This window comes from Delphinapterus leucas, chromosome 6, assembly GCF_059928025.1.
Source record: "Delphinapterus leucas isolate spDelLeu-1000000601 "Yukka" chromosome 6, BTC_Dleu_Yukka2, whole genome shotgun sequence".
In the NCBI taxonomy this organism is placed as follows: Eukaryota; Metazoa; Chordata; class Mammalia; order Artiodactyla; family Monodontidae; genus Delphinapterus; species Delphinapterus leucas.
The window spans coordinates 90,712,777-90,732,747 of record NC_143134.1 but is presented as its reverse complement, the minus strand read 5'-3'; the positions used below and the strand labels follow the sequence as shown (position 1 = coordinate 90,732,747).

The 19,971-nt window shown below is 48.7% G+C and overlaps 1 protein-coding gene across 1 annotated transcript; it reads left to right on the top strand.

Moving 5' to 3' along the window:
* The first annotated feature begins 5,971 nt into the window (after nucleotides 1-5,971).
* On the top strand, nucleotides 5,972-17,675 carry IGFBPL1 (insulin like growth factor binding protein like 1). Its single transcript, XM_022600301.3, has 4 exons — nucleotides 5,972-6,419; nucleotides 14,358-14,467; nucleotides 15,104-15,220; nucleotides 16,842-17,675. The coding sequence occupies exons 1-4, from the start codon at nucleotides 5,972-5,974 to the stop codon at nucleotides 16,989-16,991; spliced, it is 825 nt and encodes a 274-aa protein (XP_022456009.1). The 3' UTR covers nucleotides 16,992-17,675.
* Nucleotides 17,676-19,971: the final 2,296 nt, after the last annotated feature.

Below are 19,971 nucleotides of genomic sequence, written 5' to 3'. Positions count from 1 at the left end.
ACTGGGTCATTTGTAGAGACGTGGATGCATCTAGAGACTGTCATACAGAGTGAAGTAAGTCAGAAAGAGAAAAACAAATATCATATATTAACGCATATATGTGGAACCTAGAAAATGGTACAGATGAACCGGTTTGCAGAGCAGAAATTGAGACACAGAAGTAGAGAAAAAAACGTATGGACACCAAGGAGGGAAAGTGGCCAGGGGTTGGGGTGCGATGAATTGGGAGATTGGGATTGACATGTATAAACTGATGTGTATAAAATGGATGACTAATAAGAACCTGCTGTATAGAAAAATACATTAAATTAAATTTAAAAAGAGAGACCATGGCTTTCTTCTACAGTGATTCAAATTGGTTTTTGGACATGAGACCAAGAGTTTTTCCTATTGTAATAGAGCAAGTAACCTTTTAGTAGGAAGCCATCTATTTCATTCCTAGGGACACTGTGACAATTAGCCAAGGCCAAAGATCCCTGTGGGTCAAATACTGTGATATCCAATTCACCCTGCCATCCATTATGATACCTGCACCCAGCTAAGTCTTTGGCAGTTGGCCTCTGTTCTTCTGGGATCCCATCATCCCCAGTGGATTCAAGGAGCCAATCTCAATGGTGGAATCTCCCATCCTCATATGTGACCGACAGAGGAGAGCCACCACAGGGCTTTTCAAGGATACTACTGCTCCCCCCACTAATGAATTCCCCAATGTTGTAGGGAAAGGAAAGTCCTCTGGGCCCCTCCTTGGGGAATGTAGTGGGTGGGTGGGCGTGCAGGTTGTCAATAATAACTCTCTTCCAACATCTCCCATAAGCCTTTTGATTCCTTCCTTCATAACACAATAGGGAAGATGCTCATCGAGTCTCAATTTCACTCAAACAGCTAAGTCATAACCAGCTGTACAAACCAACACATTAAGCCCATAATCTCAGGTAAGGCACTTGTATCAATAAATTCAACTTTTATTGAATGTATTCAACTGTCCTCCTTGGTCTAACACCCTTAGAATCCATTCCTGCACATACTCCACAGGATGCTGCAATGTAGTTTAGCAAAATCTTGCCATTCTTTCAGTGGAGAAGCTGTATCTTCCCAGATCACACTCTGTACTTGCCCTGTTTGAACATGTGGAGCTCTGATGCCAGTTGTGAGTCTACTGGCCATAAGAGGGGGCGGGTTAAGTCTTGAGGAGAAAAGGTATCCCTTGCAAGATAACTGCTCTGGGTGACCTTATCAAAGTGTCCTTAAGCAAGGGAAAGTGAGTATTCCCACACATAACTTGCAAGCTGCTTCCACTGGCAGGAGAGGCTCAGAATAACTCAGAGGCTCTAAACTTTCAGCTTCATCTGAGCCCACCAGATATCCCCATTTTAACTCTCTTTTTTTGGAGGCACAAATATGACAAATTTTTTATTTCAAAGTCTCAAATTTTGACCAGCAGAGCACCACTGACACGGGCACCCTGATAGAACTTTATGATTTGGTTACCAGAAATGATTATGCCACATAAAATTAAGGCTAACCAATCAAAATCCAAGTTCCCACTCCTTCCTAATCAATGGCCTAACTTTCACACAAGAGATTGGCAAGGCTGTAAATTCAACTCACTTTGTAATTATGCAAACCACACAATTAAATTTTATGTCATTTTCAGCAATATTTACCCTAATTCACCTTATTTATTTATAAGAAATAAATTTACTATTTTAGTAAATAACTTATATTATTATTGGTGCTTATTTCTAGTTAAGCTCTCTGGTTCTCTGATTGTGACCCATCTTTAAGGGTTGTTTCTTGAGACCACTCCATTTAGGGTCTAATCAGGTGGAAAAAAAGGAAGTTAACATAAAGAACTGTTAACTAGGTAATTTGGAGGTAGCAACTGCAGGAAGCAGCTACCACTATCAGGACTAGAAAAACAAAGGGAGGGACTTCACTGGTGGTCCAATGGCTAAGACTGCACTCCCAATGCAGGGGGCCCAGGTTCGACCCCTGATCAGGGAACTAGATCTCACGTGCCATAACCAAAAGATCCCACGTGTCGCAACGAAGATCCCATGTACCACAACTAAGACCTGGAGCTGCCAAATAAATAAATAAATATTTTTTTTAAAAAACGGGAAAGGTTGGAATTATTTAAACTTAGTAGTATATGGCATGAGCTCTTAGAGCTGAAACTCACACCTCTGCAGTGTGTAGCTGCTTGCCTGGTGTCTCTGAGCTAGGAGAAAGGGTTCCTGGTGGGCTGGGGCACTCCATTCTGGATGGGCCTGTGTGAGTCCCAGCATCTCCACCCAGCCCTCAGCCCCCCAGCGGCTGCTCTCTGCGGAGCCTCCGGGTCTCACCCTGCACCTGTGTGGTTCAGGATCAGCCAAATGTTGAAGGGGAATTTCTACACCGACTTCCAGGGTTCCCTCTCTGTGGTTCCTCCCTCTTTTGTGGCTGCCTCCCCACAAGACCCAGCTACCTGAGCCCTGAACTCTGATCTCTGCCTCATCTGTCCAGGAGACCTTCTGCCATCTGCTTGGGCTCTACCTCCCCATACTGTGGCCTGGGAAACCTATCTAGGAGGAAGGTCTGGGTAGATGTGGGGCTCACGTTATGTGTGTTCCCTCTCAAGGATCACAGCCCCACGATGGAAAATACTATGCAGTGCCTGCACACAGCTGTTTTCTTTATCTGTCCAGGTTTTATAGTTGTTTATGGCAGGAGGGCAAAGCCCTCTACCATTTTACTTGGCTGCTCAGCATCTGAGGCCCCATCTTTGCAGAGCTCTACATCTTGTATGTTCCCTCTTACACAGCACTGGATTGAAATCTGTGCCCCTAGAACTGCCACCCCTCATTCATGGGCTTCTCTCTGGAAACCCACCTCTCCTTCTACTCTGGAATGGTCCAGCAGAGTCCAGGGCTTTCATATTCCCTCAGCCTGGATGGGGACCTTCTATGCCTGGCCTGTCATGCTTGAGATTCAAGGGTATGGCCTGTGGATGGAGGGTCCTCTGCTCACGTGAGCCCCTCTCCACTCCTGGAGGGCAAGTTAGATATGAACGGAGCCGTTCATATCTACACTCACAGGAGGAGTGAATCGGTTGGGACGTTCACACCCATGTTAGCAGCTGCTGGGTGTGTGTGCATCCACCCTGAGTGGGGCATTAGCCAGCTTTCCCTGTGTGCTCGCTGGGAGCAGAGGAGGTAGGCACTCACGCCATGGGAGCTCATACCTGCCACGTGGCAGAGGTGCCTCAACCCCCTTTCCCGCCGGGAGAATTCATCTCCATTTTTCCCATAATCCTATGGGCCCACAGGTGTTGCCCACAGTGCTAACTGGTGCTCTGGGAACCAGAGTTCGCTGGGCTATGGGCTTGCCGGCAACTTTTAAAAGGAAGTGGATGCCTATCACCTTCAAAGCTTTGGAATGTCTTCTCCGACCAGATACCACAGGCTCAGTGTTGGAAAATGAGTCTTCTGCTTTAATTCTGAGTCATGCTTACAGAATGCTCTTCCTACTACTTAAAAGGCATGTAGATCATTGTAAATGTGCCTCTGTGACTGTGTATCCCAACCTGCAGTAAGCACACATTAACTTCATCATTATAACACCATTCAATTACTGCACTCTCAATGTTTGCATTAAAAGCTGGCAAATCATTCCTGTGTACGTTTATTTGCCAATCACGACCAGCTTTTGTCCAGTCCAGGTCTCAGGGCACTGTACCATGGGAATCGTGGCTCATTTTGAAGGACTTAGAGATCCTCTCACCCAATCCCTGATGCTTTGATCCCCTCCACACTCCTTGCCATCCTTGAACTCCTCCACTGACAGGGAGCTCACTACCTCTGGAGCAGTCCATTCTCACTTTGGACAGCCATGACCATTTGAAAGTTTGAACCCATTAGGAAGGATGTTTCTAAAAACCAGCATGGAACTTATCTCTTTTGTTTCCAAGCCCTGCTTTGTTCCGTTTAACATTATAAGTGTTTCCTTTACATCATTAAACTATCTTGAATTTCTGCACATATACAAAACCACATATTTACAAATATGCCTTCATACTAGACATGCAATTTATCATTGCTATTTCACTAAACAATATATTACAAACGTCTTTTCATTGCAATTAAGCTACCTCTCCTTCCTCATTTTCAATGCCCAGATAATCCTTTATTGTTGGATATACCATAATTTATTTAATCATTGCCTATCAGTGGGCATTTAGGTTTTTTCCAAATTTTTGCTGTAGTGACCAACTCCAGAATGAAATCTTCACACATAGTGATATTTCCTTAGGAGAGGCTTATAGAAGGGTGTAGGTCAAGGGGTGTGAGCACTTTTAAAGACCATTCCAGGTAAAGATAGCAGCCTCCTGGTTGAAATCAATTGCTAATAAGTACTGAGAGCCATGTCGAGTGCTATACTGACATTATTATATTTAGTTCTTATCACCATCTACCACCACTCCCATGGTGCTTGCCTGTACCTGTTCTATGTATCTACTTGCAAGGGAAGAGCTGCAGCAGGCCAGGCAGCTGGCCCTGCTCTGACCACTACATAAAGTGGCCTCTGCAGGGGCTCCTTTTGGGAATAAGGACATCTCCTGAAAGCTGCAAACTGGAAAGGACCTTGAAAAGCAAAATGGACATCACACAAGAGTACTGTAGCTGGTCTTCCCAGACTCCAAGAGGCTTCCTCCATCTCTTCTCTAGAAATTCAGAAAATAAAGAAAACAGCACAGGGCAAATGAGGGCTAGGGGGTGAAGGCATGAAAAGTCACTCGTAAAGTCTGGTCAACAAGTCCTTCTTTCCATCCAGTGTCTTCATTTGGCCACACATTAAACTCCAGCAATCAAGACTCCCTTGGGTTTCTCGTCTGGGACCCCTGCCAGGACTGGTGCAGAGTCTGACTCTGCGCAAGCACAGGGGCCACAGGAATAAAAATCTGACTGAAAGAACCTGTTCCACTGTGTCTTCCCAACACGCACACCCCACTATGCCAGAGATACGCTGCCGCTTGTGCTCCAGGACATCAGAGCATTATTTGCAGTAGCAAAAGTACTGAAAACAACTGGTTAAATAACTACGTTTTTGTGCAGTTAAACACTTTGCAAAGTTAAAATGTCCGAGGACAATCCAAAATGTATCACCATCTCATCACAGCCAAAGTCACGGCTGACTTTGAGATGCACCATGACTTTATGTAGCATTATGGCGGAAAAAAGCCAGTTAAACTCCACTCCATTGATTGTATTTACAAGACGGTCAGTTTCACAGATGGTAAGAGGTGGGGAAACTATGGGAAATACCGTGGGTAGAAAAACCAAGTGCAGAGTAATGTGTAGAGCATGCGTGTGTGTGTGTGTGTGTGTGTGTGTGTTTAAAGGGAGGGGCCATGCAATCATACGTGGTTTTATAAACATACAAAATTCCTGGAAAGATAACCCAAGAACCTGATAAAAAGTGTAGCCTCCTGAAGCTGGGGGGTGGGATACTGGGTCATAGGGTGGAAGGGAAGCCCTCATTTCATAGTTACATCCATTTGTAAACTTTGAAATTTTAAACTATATATTCCCTTTTTAAAATAAAACTTAGAAAACTACTAAATGCAAAATAAAATAAAAGAGCGCATCCTTCTGGATTAAGTGGAATAGTACCTGGAGCTAACCTCGGATCCGGAGACCGTACATCCAATCATTGCTCTACCAGAGCGACCTCGGGCAAGTTCCCGCCCCGACTGGGTCTCCAAGAGCCCATTGGCTGTCGGAGAGCAGGTCTCAGAGCACCCCTCCAGCTCGGAACCCGGGCCGGGCCAGGAGCCTACCGGGCCGCGCTAGTCCGGGGCCGAGCAGCAGAGTGCGGGAGCCCCGCGGTGCAGGCCCGGCCAATCAGCGACTGCAAGGCGGGCGGGGTGGAGGCGCCGCGCTCGCTGAGCGGAGCTCCAGGCAGAGGCGCCACTGCCGTCCCAGAGCGGACCATGCCGCGTTCACCCGTGCTCTTCCTGCTGCTCCTTCTGCTGCAGCCGCAGCCGGCACCCGGCCTCGGGCTCCGCGGCGCGGGAGGCCAGAGCCCCGAGTGCGATCCGTGCCGGCCGGAGCGCTGTCCCGAGCCCGCGCGCTGCCCCGCGCCCAGCATCGCGGCGCGCGACGAGTGCGGCTGCTGCGCGCGCTGCCTGGGCGCCGAGGGCGCGAGCTGCGGGGGGTGGGCCGGCGTGCGTTGCGGCCCCGGGCTGGTGTGCGCGAGCCGCGCCGCGGGGGCCGGGCCCGAGGGCACTGGGCTCTGCGTGTGCGCGCAGCGCGGCGCCGTCTGCGGCTCCGACGGCCGCTCGTACCCCAGCGTTTGCGCGCTGCGCCTGCGCGCCCGGCAGGTGCCGCGCGCGCACCCCGGCCACCTGCACAAGGCGCGGGACGGACCCTGCGAATTTGGTGAGTCTGGCTTCTGCCCTGCACTGCTGGGGCGGGTAAAGAAAGAGGGACCCCGACCCCCTGGGCTGTGGGGTGAAGGATCACCCCGTGCGCCGCGATGGACAGCACTGCACGGGCCTCAGTTTTCCCTCGGGTCAGTTTTTCCTTACCTGGCCAGTTACTTAAGGAGGCCGGGGCAGGAATCCACAACCTGTACCCTTCCTTACCAAACCCATGGAGACACCAGCCACCGAGCTGGTCGTAATTTTGATGAGCCTGCTGTCCCTTTTGGTACTTAAGTAATTGCTGGTACAGTTATTTCCAGGCCTGGCATGTTTGCCTCCAGGAGACTGGGAGTTTGGGGAGCAGGGTGTTCCTACTGGAGATGAGGCAAGAAGGCCCCTGTCCCTGGAAACTTGGAAATAATGTGCTGCCCACTGAGGGGTCTGAGGCAGCCCCCGAAGCACAGGAAAGTCACCGCTGGCTGTTCCTGGTTGGGGCTCCCAGTGGAGGAGAGAGCTGGCTGGTGTTTCCCTGGCTGCAGCCTTGGGCTGGTTCCTTCCAGGGGCTGTGTCAGCCCCTGTGGAGCCACTGTAGAGGTTCCTCCACTTCAAACCTTTGTTTCTGCCCTGTGGCATTTAAACAGTCCTGTCTCCTTTCTTCTCATTCCTGTCACCTGCTTTTACAATCTGCTTTCCTCAGCAGTTAATTCACAGGCAGGTCTCTTTGTTTCCAGACAGGTAACACTTTCACTTCACATGCAGGAGACATGAGAAATGCTGACCAGGTCCCCAGACTCTAACCGGTGCTGATGGTCTCAGATGATTCCTCCCTGGGCTGGTATTCTGTTCCTAAGAGACAGCTGCCTTGAAGGCATTTAGACCAAATCTGCTGTTATGCAGAGGAAACTGAGACCCATGGGGCAAGGGACTCATCCAGGGTGATCTGTAAAGCCTGGCTAGCTTCTGGGTCCCCGGCACCCTATTCAGTACTGTTTCAGGACAGGACTTGATAGTGTTAAGTCAGGCAGGTGGCGGTTGCCATGGTTACCAGAGTGTGGCCAGATGGCAGATGGAAGCCCCATACCCCTAATTCATTGAAAATTACCAAATGACAAGTAAATGTGACAGCCCCTCCACTCTGATCTGTGGGCTCTGAGCCCACCTCAGGCACAGGCCCTGGGAGTAAAGATGTTCATGGGGCCAAACAGAGGCAATTCAGAAGCTGCTCTTAATGATCCCATTAGTGACAGGCATCAGGCCTCCCCAGAATTTTGCTCTCCTTCCCTACCAGCGATTGTGTCATCAGCCACTATCCAGACCCCGGCACTGTTTTCCCATCTCGTTTTGTCCTGAAATGTTTGTGTGGCCCCCCTGCCCTTGTGTCCTGGTGAAGCACGAAGGTGTGGATGGGGGATCTTTTCCAGCCAGAAGGCAGCACCTCATTCTGTGCTGCCCTCAAGCCATCCTTTATCCAGATGACTTGGCAGGAGCACTTTTTAACAATGCCCCTGGGGACCTTGCTTGAAGGGAAACAGACTGTCAGAGCAGCAGCTGTTCTGCTTCAATATTGGTAATAAAATCACCCCTCCTCAGTCCTCACCTGTGCCTTCAAGTAAGCAAGCACCTGACTTTAAGGGAATGAGGCCTCTGTAAATATTAGGCTCCCGCAGTGTGGGAAGTGTTCTTACCCATGCCTCTGAGGGGCATTTGGAAACAGTTTTCAGGCTTAAATTCTGACCTTTCCCCCTACTCTCTGAAATGCCCCAAAATGCTATTAATGAGAGTAATCCTTTGATCAACACACATGTATTGAAGACCCACTATGTTCCCACATAAGAATAATTCTTTGCTGTTGGAAATCGCTTTTGCATTCCATCTTCTTCCTTGATTTTTACAACTACCCTGGCCAGGTCTCACTCCCATTTAATAGAAGGGCAAACTGAGGCAGGCAGAAGAGAATTCCCTGGAGCCACATAACTAGTTCCCAGCTGAGGTGGGGCTCCAGCCTGAGTTTTCCTGGCTGTTTTCAGATGGGGCCATGCACCTCTAGCACTCTGGAAGGTGCTGCAAATTGGCTACCCTTGAATCTTCAGGGTTTCTCAGTCTGAATCCACCTTCCTTTTTTCCCCCAAGGCTTGTTGCTGGTTCCTCTGTTTAGCACCAGGTGATGGCTCCTGAGAGGAACAGGTATAGCTTCACAGAAGGGGAGGCATCTGAGAGGAGTCTTGAAGGATGGGTAGAAAATTCCTGGGTTGAGAAGGGGGGATGGGGAGGCACAGCATGAACGGATACAAGGAGGAAGGAGATTCTGGGGCGAGTGTGAACAGTGGGCCCGTGGGCAGTACCCAGTGGGATGGTTGGCAGAGGAGATGATACCCAGAGTAGTCTGGGGCAGGCTTATTGCAGGCCTTTGAGTGCCATGCTGCAGGGTGACACTTCATTCTGTACTGAGTTATTAGTTCCATTTCTCAACAGTAAGGTGGCATGGCGTTGTTGTTACTGTTATTATCAGTAACAATACTGTAATTGTTATTGTTATCATTACTTTAAAAGGCTGCTTTGGGGGAATTCCCTGGCGGTCCAGTGGTTAGGACTCCAAGCTTCCACTGCAGGGGGCATGGGTTCAATCCCTGTTCGGGGAACTAAGATCCTGCATGCCACGCAGGCAAAAATAAATGAAATAAAATAAAAGGCTGCTTTGTTCCATGTATGCACCCTGACTGTTTGCTAGCATTGGGAGGAGGTTGGGATCCTGCAGAAAGCAGGTTGAGGTCGTGTTTTGAATGCTGCATTAAATAGGAACGGGGTCCCGTGCCAGTGCCCGTGGGGGCACTGAGCCCCTGAAGCTTCAGTGAGCTCTCGAGATCCAAAATCTTAGAAAATTCGCCTCGGTTGAAATTCCAGCTGCACTTAGAAACCTCAGTCTGTGCAAGGCGTGTGTTACCAGGTAACCAGGAGAGGCAGCGAATACCACTTTGTGAGAGGGACAAAGAAGGGGGGGCCTCGTGCTCAAAAGCCTTTCATGCCGAGGGAGGGGGCTTGAGGCATAGGCTGCAGGGAGCCGGATTAAGCTGTTTCTGGTTCCACATCCTCACGTTGACTATTAGCATAAATTAACAGGGCTGTTCAGTGTGTTGATTATTAAAGTCTTTGGTTGTGTGCTTTTTTCATACGAGCAGATGGGTTCCTGGCGGATGACTTCTGATATTCTTTCCTTCCCGAGCGCCATTAACTTTAAAGAAATCTCAGAGGCATTAAGGAAGATCTTTCATTCCAGCCATCAAAGACACTCAGTTGACGGGGTGGGGGGACAGATCCCCACACAGTTAGCAATATCGATCCCTTTCATTTGTATAGATCCACACGGTTAATAACACAGTCACATTCATTCTCTCCCTTCACCCCGGAGGATGTAGGGCCACAGTCATTATCCTCATTTGCAGATAAGGAGGAAATTGTTAGCAGCTTGCCCAATGGTTAGCGACCAGGCCCCCGGGCATTTGAGTTTCCCTTGGTGCTATTTGGCCCACCCCCAGTGCCCACCTGGGTGACCATTCTGTTACCTGATGGGTGGGTTTGTGCCAGCCTAGCATTTCCAGGGCTGTTGCTGACGCAAGCAGAAGGAAACGAGTGTTTAGCAAGGAAGAACTAGGGAGACAAAGCTGGCACATTCACAGACCGGGCTGACCAGACACCATCCTCCCTCCTGAAAGCCACATGACTCTTGCCAAAGGCAGGTAGAAAGGAGAGCCCTGGCTCTTCCAGGAGCGTGGCAGCTCGGGCAGCAGCAAGGTGAGAGGCTGTGCCCCGGGCTCACCAGAGTGAGGGCTCTGGGCCACGGCCTCTGGAGCCTTCAGGCGGGGCCCGACCAGTAGGCCCACTCACCAGAGGTCAGTAGAGGGCCCTGAGCAGGCAGGGCATCTTCGAGGAGACCACCCTTTGGGGTGGCACAACCTGCCGAGTCCTCAGGTCCCTCCGTGGAAGCCTTTTACAGTTGGCAAGAGGTCTTTTTACTGTCCTCACAACAGCCTGTGTAGAGGGCACAGCGGAGAGAATGGACTCCTGTGCCCATTTTAAAGAAGAAACTGGAGTGTGGCAGAGACAGGATTGAACCTGCCTGTGGTAGTCATATGTGGAGGACCCCAGCGCCACACTCAAATGAGCCCTTGGGGACAGTAAGACCGGGAATGTCCTGCCAGGGTTAAGGACACATTGCCCATTTAATGGTATCTTCACAAGAGCTGTTCCCTGGGGTGATTATGGAGAGTTTCATTTCTGTGCAGAAAAGAGTAAACATAGCAGGCCTGAGGCTGTTATCCTTAGAAAGCCCTGCTGGCAAGGCTGACCCTTGGCTGGTGTCTGAGAATTTGGATGTGGGGAGGCTTCCCACCGTTTCCAGAACTGATAAGAGTAGCTCACTGTACAAACAACACGGTTTATGCTGCACACCTGCTTTACTTCTGGGAGTCTGGAATTTTGGTACGTAGGAGGCAGAGGCTGGGGGACTGGACCCCAATAAAAACCCTGGGCACTGAATGTCTAGTGAGCTTCCCTAGTATAGGGCACGCCACACGTGTTGTCACAAGTCGTTGCTGGGGAATTAGGCACGTCCTGTGTGACTCCACTGGGAGAGGCTCCTCAAAGTGTGCTCCTGGCTTCCCGGGTCTTTGCCCCATGAGCCTCTTTTCCCTCTGCTGAGTTGCTTTGTCTCTGTTTGTTGTAATAAATCCCAGCTGTGAGTAAACTGTGCCGAGTCCTGTGAGTCCTTGTACCAAATCATTGATCCTGGGACTTATCTTGGGGGCCCCCAACACAATCCCTAAGGAACTCTTTCTTATTCTGGAATGGAGTCCATATGGCTAACAAATGTTTCATTTTAAAAATCCATGTGGGATTAATGGAATCAGTGTGCCTGGGTTTGCATCTTCACTCCTCCAGGTGCTTCACCTTTCTGAGCCTTGGATTTCTCATCTGTAAAGTGGGGCTAAAAGCACCTACTTCACAGGGCTGGTGTGAGGATGAAAGGAGTAGCAGACATGGAACTCCCTGTCATTTCAGGAGAAGGCAGGATGGTGTAGGACAGAGCTCAGAGCTAGACCGCTGGGCTCATAGCCTCACCCAGCTGTTTAAGGCTGGGTAACCCTGGCTAGCTCCCCCATCTGGCAGCTGGGCAGATTGCTGGAAGGATCGAATGGCTTAAGCCTGTAAACAGAAGGGTGGTATTATTACCATTAATACTATCATGATAATGATGACTGATTGTAAAGAGCTATTATGGATAAAAATATTTTAAATTTAAAATCAGATGTTAAAATTAAAAACAGATTAAGCAACATGAAGACAATTTTCAAGATAACTGAACAATGCTATATCTTGGGTATGGTGGTGGTTACACAGCATATGCATTTGTCAAAACTTAGAACTGTACACTAGAGGGAATGAATGTACTGTATGTACATTTAAAAAGAAATCAAAATTTGAACATCACTTTATCACCAAAAGCAGGGGGCTCTTTTGGAAAAGAAGTGCTATTTTCTGCCTTGAAATTAGTGGCAAAGGCAGTATTTCCAAGATGGTCTTTCTTAATTGTACTTATGGAAAAAGGGGGAAATGTAAAGAGAGAGAAAGATGAAATGTGATTTACTGGCTTATTCATTTAGGCCTGAAAAGGATTGATGAAATCTCATTTAAAATTTATGACTCTACATGAAAGAAAGTAAAGCATGTTGATTGAGTGTCCCTTTGGAATCTACTGAGGGCTTTGGAATAAGATGCAGGTCTGATTGTTCCCACGGCGAGCCATTTGACGACTGGTTTGGGCTCCAAAGGAAGTAATGCTGGCAGGGGGTTGTGAATAAATTAGACTTTCTTTGTCATCCATTGCAGATGGGGCTCCGCCAGAGAGCAGCAGTGCTGTGGTTCTTTGTAGCGGTCAGCAGGTGGCTGGGTCACGTTGGGCAATGTTAGAAGCCTAGAACCTTAGTCCATTCAGGGGACTGGCTACACTCGGGGCTTTGGGTAGCGGTGTGGTGCTTGGAGGGCGTTCAGTTGGTCACAGCTGAAGGAGTGAGCTGATCAGGCTGAGGGGGAAGAAAGCAGCCTGGGGGTGAGGAGGGCAGGGTCTGTATTCAACTCACTGGAAGCCATTTGAGGCACCCAAGGTGCTGTGGGGCTCCTGAGGGCAGCCCTGAGATTAATAGGTGGGAGTTACAGGAGGTGAGTTTTAGCTCCAGGTGAGAACAAGGTTTCTAACCAGCAGAGCCAAGGACGGAAGGACCTGGCTTCATAGGTAGTGAGCTCTCCATCACTGGGGGCATGCAAGTGAAGACTAGATGAGCCCGTCACAGATAGGCACATGCTCTTGGGGAGTTGGGCCCCTCCAGTTTGAGACTCCATAGCTCTAAGACACTTTCCCAGAGATTTTTTGGCACCAGTTTGACAGGGTCTGCCTCCCAGTCTGTCTGGAGGGGTCAGGCCAGTCTCATTTCTGCGCCCCTTCACTCCTTCCCTCCATGCCCTTGCTCCAGCCTTCTGTCTCTCTCCCTTTGTTCTCCTTTTTCATTGCAGCCCCACCTAGGTGGGCCAGGGCCCTTTCCCTCTCCAAGGCTGGCCTGTGGAGGGCTGCAGGGATGTCCAAGTCCCCAGGTGAAGCCCCAAGAGTCGTGAACTCTGCATTTTGATGGCCCAAGGGTGAACGTGTTTGCTCTTTTGTCATGCCTTTCTTCGTGGAGTCATCTGTTTAACAGGCCTCCCCTGCCCCCCACTTGCATATTGTGTTAACTCAAACCCTCAGTTTCACACTCATCACGTGGTAAGATCAGCTCGACAGCCCTGTGAAGCAGGGGGTATTATCCCCATCTTACAGACAGCAGACCTGAGCAGACAGCATACTCCTCACCAAGCCTCCACACTGCGCCTCGCCCAAGACCCCACGGGGCCAGCTGCGAGGGTGGGTTTGTAAGACGAGATGAAGCACCTGCACTGCAAGGCAGGCTGGGTTTCAGTCAGTCAAAGCGGGCAGACGCCCTGGTCCTGGACTAGGACACACCCCCAGGCCCTCAGGATGGGGAGCTGGGGGCGCACTCCACGTAGAGGGAAGGCAGGGCAGGGCAGGGCAGGCAGGTACGCTGAGGGCCGGGCGGAGGGCCTGAAAGCTGAGGCAGTTGGACTTGATTCTTTTAGTTCCAGTGTGAGCAGAGCAGATGCCAGGCACAGGGAGAAGGGCAGAGTGTGGAGTATCAGCTAAGAATGTCTAACCCAAATGCCACATGCTCTCCTGTCCCATCCAGCAAGCCCACACCCGCCCTGTCCTTTCTGTAGTGTGCTGGCAGCCTAGCACCACATTGCCGGATTCCCTGATTTACCTTTCTCCACGCAGCAAGGCTCGGTGTCCATGCCTGCAGTTTTATCCTCGGGGATGGGGAGGTATGTGGAGCCTGTGATATGCAAATGAGCATCTTGAACCGCAGGGGGTCTCAGCAGGGGGTGAGGGCAGCTGTTCTGCATGGCGTTATTCTTTGAAATGCCCTCCATGCGGAAGGAGAAAAGCCCATCTGGTAGAAGACTCTGCCTTGGGTGAAATGACACCAGCCCCTCCCGGAGCCTGGCGCACTGTCAGTGTAGTTGAGCTGTAAGCAGATGGCAGCTGGGGTCCTGGAAGGGATCCTGGGAGGCAGTGTGATGAGATCACAGACAGACATGCTGGGCGACTTTGAGAAGTCGCCTTTCCTCTCTGGATCCCTGTTTTCCTGTTGGTAGAACAAAGGCAATGTAGGAGGAAACAAGTAGGCATCCTTCCAGGTCTAAGAAAACTCTCTTCTACGATTCCTTGCCTATGAGTGTGTCCTTTCTGTTGGGAGCTCTCATCTGCCCCAACATGCTCTCTGCAGGCAGGGTATCTTAGATGTGGGGGGCTTGATCAGGGTCAAGGCTGTCTTCCCTTGTCTTCTTCTCCCAGCTCCTGTGGTCATCACTCCACCCCGGAGTGTTCACAATGTCACCGGGGCACAGGCGTCCCTGTCCTGTGAGGTGAGAGCTGTGCCTGCCCCAGTTGTCACATGGAGGAAGGTATTTATATCCAAGAACTTCTCTGTGTGTGTGTGTTTGGGGGGGGGTGTATAAATGTTTTTTAAGGGTGTGTGTGTGTTTATATGTGAATTGGAGGATTAAAAAAAAACTTATGTTCCACCCCTCTGCCTCCAGATTTATGCCTCAAAACTTTTACCCCAAACATCTCCCCAGAGAAGGGGTGTTGCCATTTGCTCCCTCTGCCACTTAGCTGTCCAGGAAGTTCTGCTGTTTATCTAGCCTAGGTCAGCTGAGATGAAGTTAGAGCTTCCTTCACTGGATCTGGGTTTTAGAAAGACTTGGCTGGTGGCAAATGACCCAATCCTATTCCAAAACTAGATCTTTCTGCAGTTCAGTTTTTGAGAGACTGGCATATGTTGTCTCCTTATCTCAACAGCCCTGAGAAAGGCAATGAGATTCTGATAGTGGTGGTGTCTACATCTTCGCTGTCCAGCAGGGGGCACTGTCTGTACATACGTTCAGGCTTAGGAAGAAACTGGCATTTAATAGGAATAAGAGATACTAGGGTCAGGCTTCAAGTCAGCAGGAGGGTGAAGACAACGAGGGTGTCTGTGGAGTGGTCCTTATCCAGAAATGCTTTTTCTAAATCACTCCTGGTTTTTCTGTCCTCTGTAGGTCACACGGTCTCCTGAGGGCACTCAGGTGCTGAAGGACCTGCCTGGGGACCACATCAATATAGCTGTCCAGGTGCAAGGGGGCCCTTCTGACCACGCAGCCACGGCCTGGGTTTTGGTGAGTATCTCATTTGTTTAGGATTATTGGCTATTATTGACTGGCCCTTATAAAGCACCTTTTATATTTCTATAACATGTTACACCTTTCAAATACTCTGATCCATTTCTCCTTGGACCCTACAGTAACTGAGAGGAAAGCAGGGCAGGTAGTATAACCCCGAGCAGAAGTGATCTTCAGAGGTAGGCAGAATTATGGCCCCGGAAAGATGTCTATGTGCTAATCCTTGGAACTGGTGGATATGGTATGTTGTGTGGCAAGAGGGGAATAAGGATGGAATTAAAGTTGTTAATCTGCTGACTTTAATAAAGTTATCCTGGGTTATCTGGGTGGACCCGATATAATCACAGGAGTCCTTTAAACGTGGAAGAGGGAGGCAGGAGACAGAGCCAGAGAGATGGCAGTGTCAGAAGACATGAACTACTGTTGCTGGCTTTGAAGATGCAAGAGGGGGCCACAGGCCAAGGACTGCAGGCAGCCTCTAGAATGCTTCTCTTAGGGCTTCTAGAAAGAAGACAACCCTGCTGATGCCTTGGGCTTAGCCCACTGAGACCCATTTGGACTTCTGACCTCAAGAACTGTAGATAATAAATTTGTGCTGTCTTAAGCCATTAAACGTGTGGTCATTTGCAACAGCAGCCATAGGAAGCTAATACACTCGCCTGAGACCACGTGGCTGATAAAGACGGAAGATGGCAGATTCACATCCTCCTACAGGGCTCTTCTATGCCACGTGCGGCAGTTTGGCTGAGAAGAGGGAACGCCCTGTGTTTAAAAGGGCGATGGAGTGACGAGATAGGGGCCCGAGTGGGGCTAGTTACCCTACCTCTCAGAGCTTCAGCGTCCACAACCATAAAAAGAGGGCCTTGGACTAGACCATGTCCAGTGACCCTAACAGTCTGTGACTTACCTGTGAGTCTCCTGTAATGTGAGGATAACGATGCTCCGCCTTCAGCCACCATGGGATCAAAATGAGATGGGGTGCACAAACCCTCTCCAGTCTGTAGTGACTCACAGTTGAGAGAAGCTGTTATGACGAGAGAAAGTAAGAGAGGAGGGAGCTACCGTGGATCTCCTCTGCAGGGGCGTGAGACGGGCCCTTGAGGGTGTCCTCCTCATTCCACCCCCATCTCGGCCAGCGTGGGCAACTTCTCCACCCAGCTCAGAGACTCAGAATGCAGTTGGGTCCATGGCTTTTTCACATCAAGCATATTCCCCTCCTTTTATTACAAGGAGAGGTGGGGGAAGGTTGTCTCTGGTGTTATTTTGGAAAGGCTGCGTCCGTTGGGAGCATTTGAGGGCTATTCTGTGGTCAGTAGAGTTTTGTTCTTTTAGTTTGCAGTACTTTCCTTGGAATCTATACCTATCACCTTCAATAAAAGGACCAGGTAGCTCACAGTAAAAGGCAGAAATGCAGAGGAAGCATTAAAATGAGAGCCAGGATAGAGAGGGTACTGAGAAGGAAGTTTAACTCTTTCTCGGCAGCCAAGGCAAGAAGAGAAATAGAGGGTGAGCTCTGTCTTATTTTGAAAAGGAGTAAGTGTTCAGAATCATTAAGAACTAAATAAGTAATTTTGCTATGCCATATATGACTGTACAAACTTGCCTGTTTAACTTCTAGATCAACCCTCTGAGGAAGGAAGACGAGGGAGTGTACCAGTGCCATTCAGCCAACGCGGTTGGGGAGGCCCAGTCGCACGGCACAGTCACCGTGGTGGATCGGAGCCAGTACAGAGCCGCCCGCTTCCCAGGTCCAGATGACCACATGTGAGGGGGTAATGTGCATGTTCCAAGTCATCTGCAGTATTTGTACACCTGTGTCACGGGAGATTGAGATGAGTCATAAGATGCATAATAAATAAGAAGAAAAATACATGAATCAAGGAAACCAGAGAAATGCAAACCAAGAGTAGGAACATATTACAAAATTGGCAGGTAGACTCTGTGGTATGTTCTACACACGTATCACACTGGGCTTCCCACTAGGATGCAAAGTCAAGAGCTGTGAGTGTTACGGGTGTCCGTCAGGTGAAAAAGACCACCTATTTTTTTCTATTTCTCCAAGTCCGCCCAGTGAGGGTGCTAAGAGAGCAGATGTGGTCACTATGACAGCACCCAGGTGAAAACACGCCCGCAAAGAAGACAGTCTGAGCTTCATGGGTCTATTCCCAGGTTCTTCCTTGTCTGTAGCTCTGCAAGTAGTTAGAGCTGCTAGAAACAGGGAGGAAAATGTAAGGTGTAAAATCGTCAAATAGGAATTCAGTGAGGAGATGGCTCTTAAAGTTGCCCTCCTGATACTTAAGTTTTAGTTTTATATATATGTGTATAGTTATATATATGTATCAAAAAGTCAAGTATCGAGACTTTTTGTCCTGTACACTTGTATGTATACTTCTGTATGTACATATGTGTGTATGTATGTTTCATGTTTTAAATATATGTATAATTTGTAAGTACATATATTTATATTTTAAAAACAGAAATGATACCAGGGTATGAATATAGTCTACTATAAATGAGTTTTCAAAGGGGTCACAAAGAGCCATGGAATTTTAATACCATTGCCACAGCCCAGTCCGTGAGTTCCCTCTACAACATGCAGAATTGGCCGGCTATTGCTTGCATACCTCCAGGGACACAGAGCTCACTACCACCAAACAACCATCTGTGGATTTTTCCAATAGTTGAAAGTTTTTCCGCATGTTAAGCTGGAATCTGCCTCCCATCCATTGGCCTTACATGTATTTCCCAGACCCCCACAGGCGTCTCTGCTCCCACCGGCACCACTCCTGGTTGGGGAGAGATTTAAAGTTAGCGGCATTTCCCCCACCTTCCATCTAACACATAGTTGACTACGACAGAGCAGGCTTTTTTTCTCTAATTCTTTTCCCTCTTTTCTTCTAGGGTCTTAGAAACATTGATTACAGGATGATGGAAAAGTCAAGTCATGGATCTTGTTTGCTTTGTGAAGAATTGGAAGAACTGTGTTTGTAGATAACCGCTTTCGTATGTTTTTAAAAATTAGATGCAAACTAGATTCGTATGCAGATGTAGTTTTTAGCAGGGCAAACACTGGGAAAACAGACTGCATGTAGCCTTTTTATACTTCTGAAATGAATAGCTCTGTGAGAATTCTTTTTTTAACTTCTCCCTCCAAGGGAAGGTCACCTTAGGTATATTTGTAATTCTAAAGGGCTGGACCGAGGTGTGTGTCAGCTGTGACTCTTTACCTCATTTTTCTAGGGCTGATTAGTGACTTAGTATGTGTTGTAGGAAGAGGGGGGAGGGTCCTGCTGTCCTCTGCCTGACCTCTCTAACTTTGCTGTGTGAACTGGGTAGGTCCCTCCCTCTCTGAGCCTTGTTCTCTTCAGCTGTGAATGTGGTATTTGGACTGGATGTTACCCATGTCCCTTCAAACACTGCCATTCTGGAGTAAGATGGTCCTACAGAAAAAATATGGGAAGTGTAGTCTTAGCATTCTTTTAAAAATAATATTCCCTCAAAAACAAATGCCATTGCTTCATATGAAGGTGTGGACAGCTGTTATTCCTGCTGCTTTCCCATTTTAAAGAGACTTAGTCCTAGATGGAACACTTAACCAGACTCAGGGGCCCCTTGGCTGGGCATCTGGGGACCAAGATGTCCACTTATTAACAAGCCCAGCATTCTCTAACCAAGCTGGCAGTGGAGACCTGGCTTTTGGACATCAAATTGTAAAAATGGGGTTAACTGCTCTCTCTGGGCTGTGGAATTAGAGTGTAGTAGAATACATTTTACTTAGAGATGTTTTGACCTTAACCAGAAATAAAGCTTTCTTTCTTTTCTTTTAATCAAGAAAGAAAAAAGGAGAATATTTAATATCTGGCCTAAAAAAGTAGACCCCCTAGGTGACTAAAATTTTTTAAAATCAGAATTGGGATCTCACATATGGATAGTTGTTAAATTTCAAGAAACACTGTCCTGTCTGTGGTCACTTCCCATCTCTGGGACGGCAGGCAGGATAAGCATTAATGTCCCTCCCCCTTTACCGATGAAGAAAACCAAGCTCCGAGAGTAAAGCGCTTGCCTGAGGCCTGAAAGCCTCTGAGAAGGACAGGAGTTGAGGGCATCTGGTCCTCTTTGGCACCCTTTCCACTCCATGGTGCTGCTTCTCAGAAAAATCTCGTAACTATGGAAAGGAAGAGCTGCCATTTCCACACGTTTCAGGGATTCTCCTTAAGGTCCATCTCACTCTCAAGCCACTCACACTGGGCGTTGCATTTTGGAGTCCTTTCTGGAATTGCATTTTCTGCCTTTAAGCCTGGCTGTTCCACATCTGAAATGCTGGGGTGGCATCACCCTGACGTACATAGCAGGAGGGTGACCCAGGAATCCAGAAACATGAGGTCCATTTGGGAATTCACCCCTATCTTTCTGGGTGACCCTGAGAAAGTCCCCTTCACTTTCTGGACCTCGATTCCTCATTTGAATAAGGGAACGAAACTAGATGGGTGGTTTTCAAACTTTAAAAACATTGGAACCCCTTCTTCAAATAAAGTCAAAATTGAACCTGATCAAAAGGGAAGCTGTCCTTGTCTGCTGGAGGTTGGGCCTTCCAGGGGATCTGCTCGCGTCCCCGTCCTACTAGGCTCCCCCAGACCCCACGGCAGTGATTTCCATATCCAAGTCTGCAGTTAATTCCTCTGTGATTTGAGTGGTTGGGAGATGGCTTGGGAGGAGACTTAGTGAAACCATGTCAGAGGAATAGGGAA

Bases quoted from the DNA above. Each gene is read 5' to 3' on its own strand.
- IGFBPL1 (XM_022600301.3), top strand. From the start codon at position 5,972: ATGCCGCGTTCACCCGTGCTCTTCCTGCTGCTCCTTCTGCTGCAGCCG. The intron at 6,420-14,357 runs GTGAGTCTGGCT...TTCTTCTCCCAG, and splicing joins GGACGGACCCTGCGAATTTG to CTCCTGTGGTCATCACTCCA. The intron at 14,468-15,103 runs GTATTTATATCC...TGTCCTCTGTAG, and splicing joins CAGTTGTCACATGGAGGAAG to GTCACACGGTCTCCTGAGGG.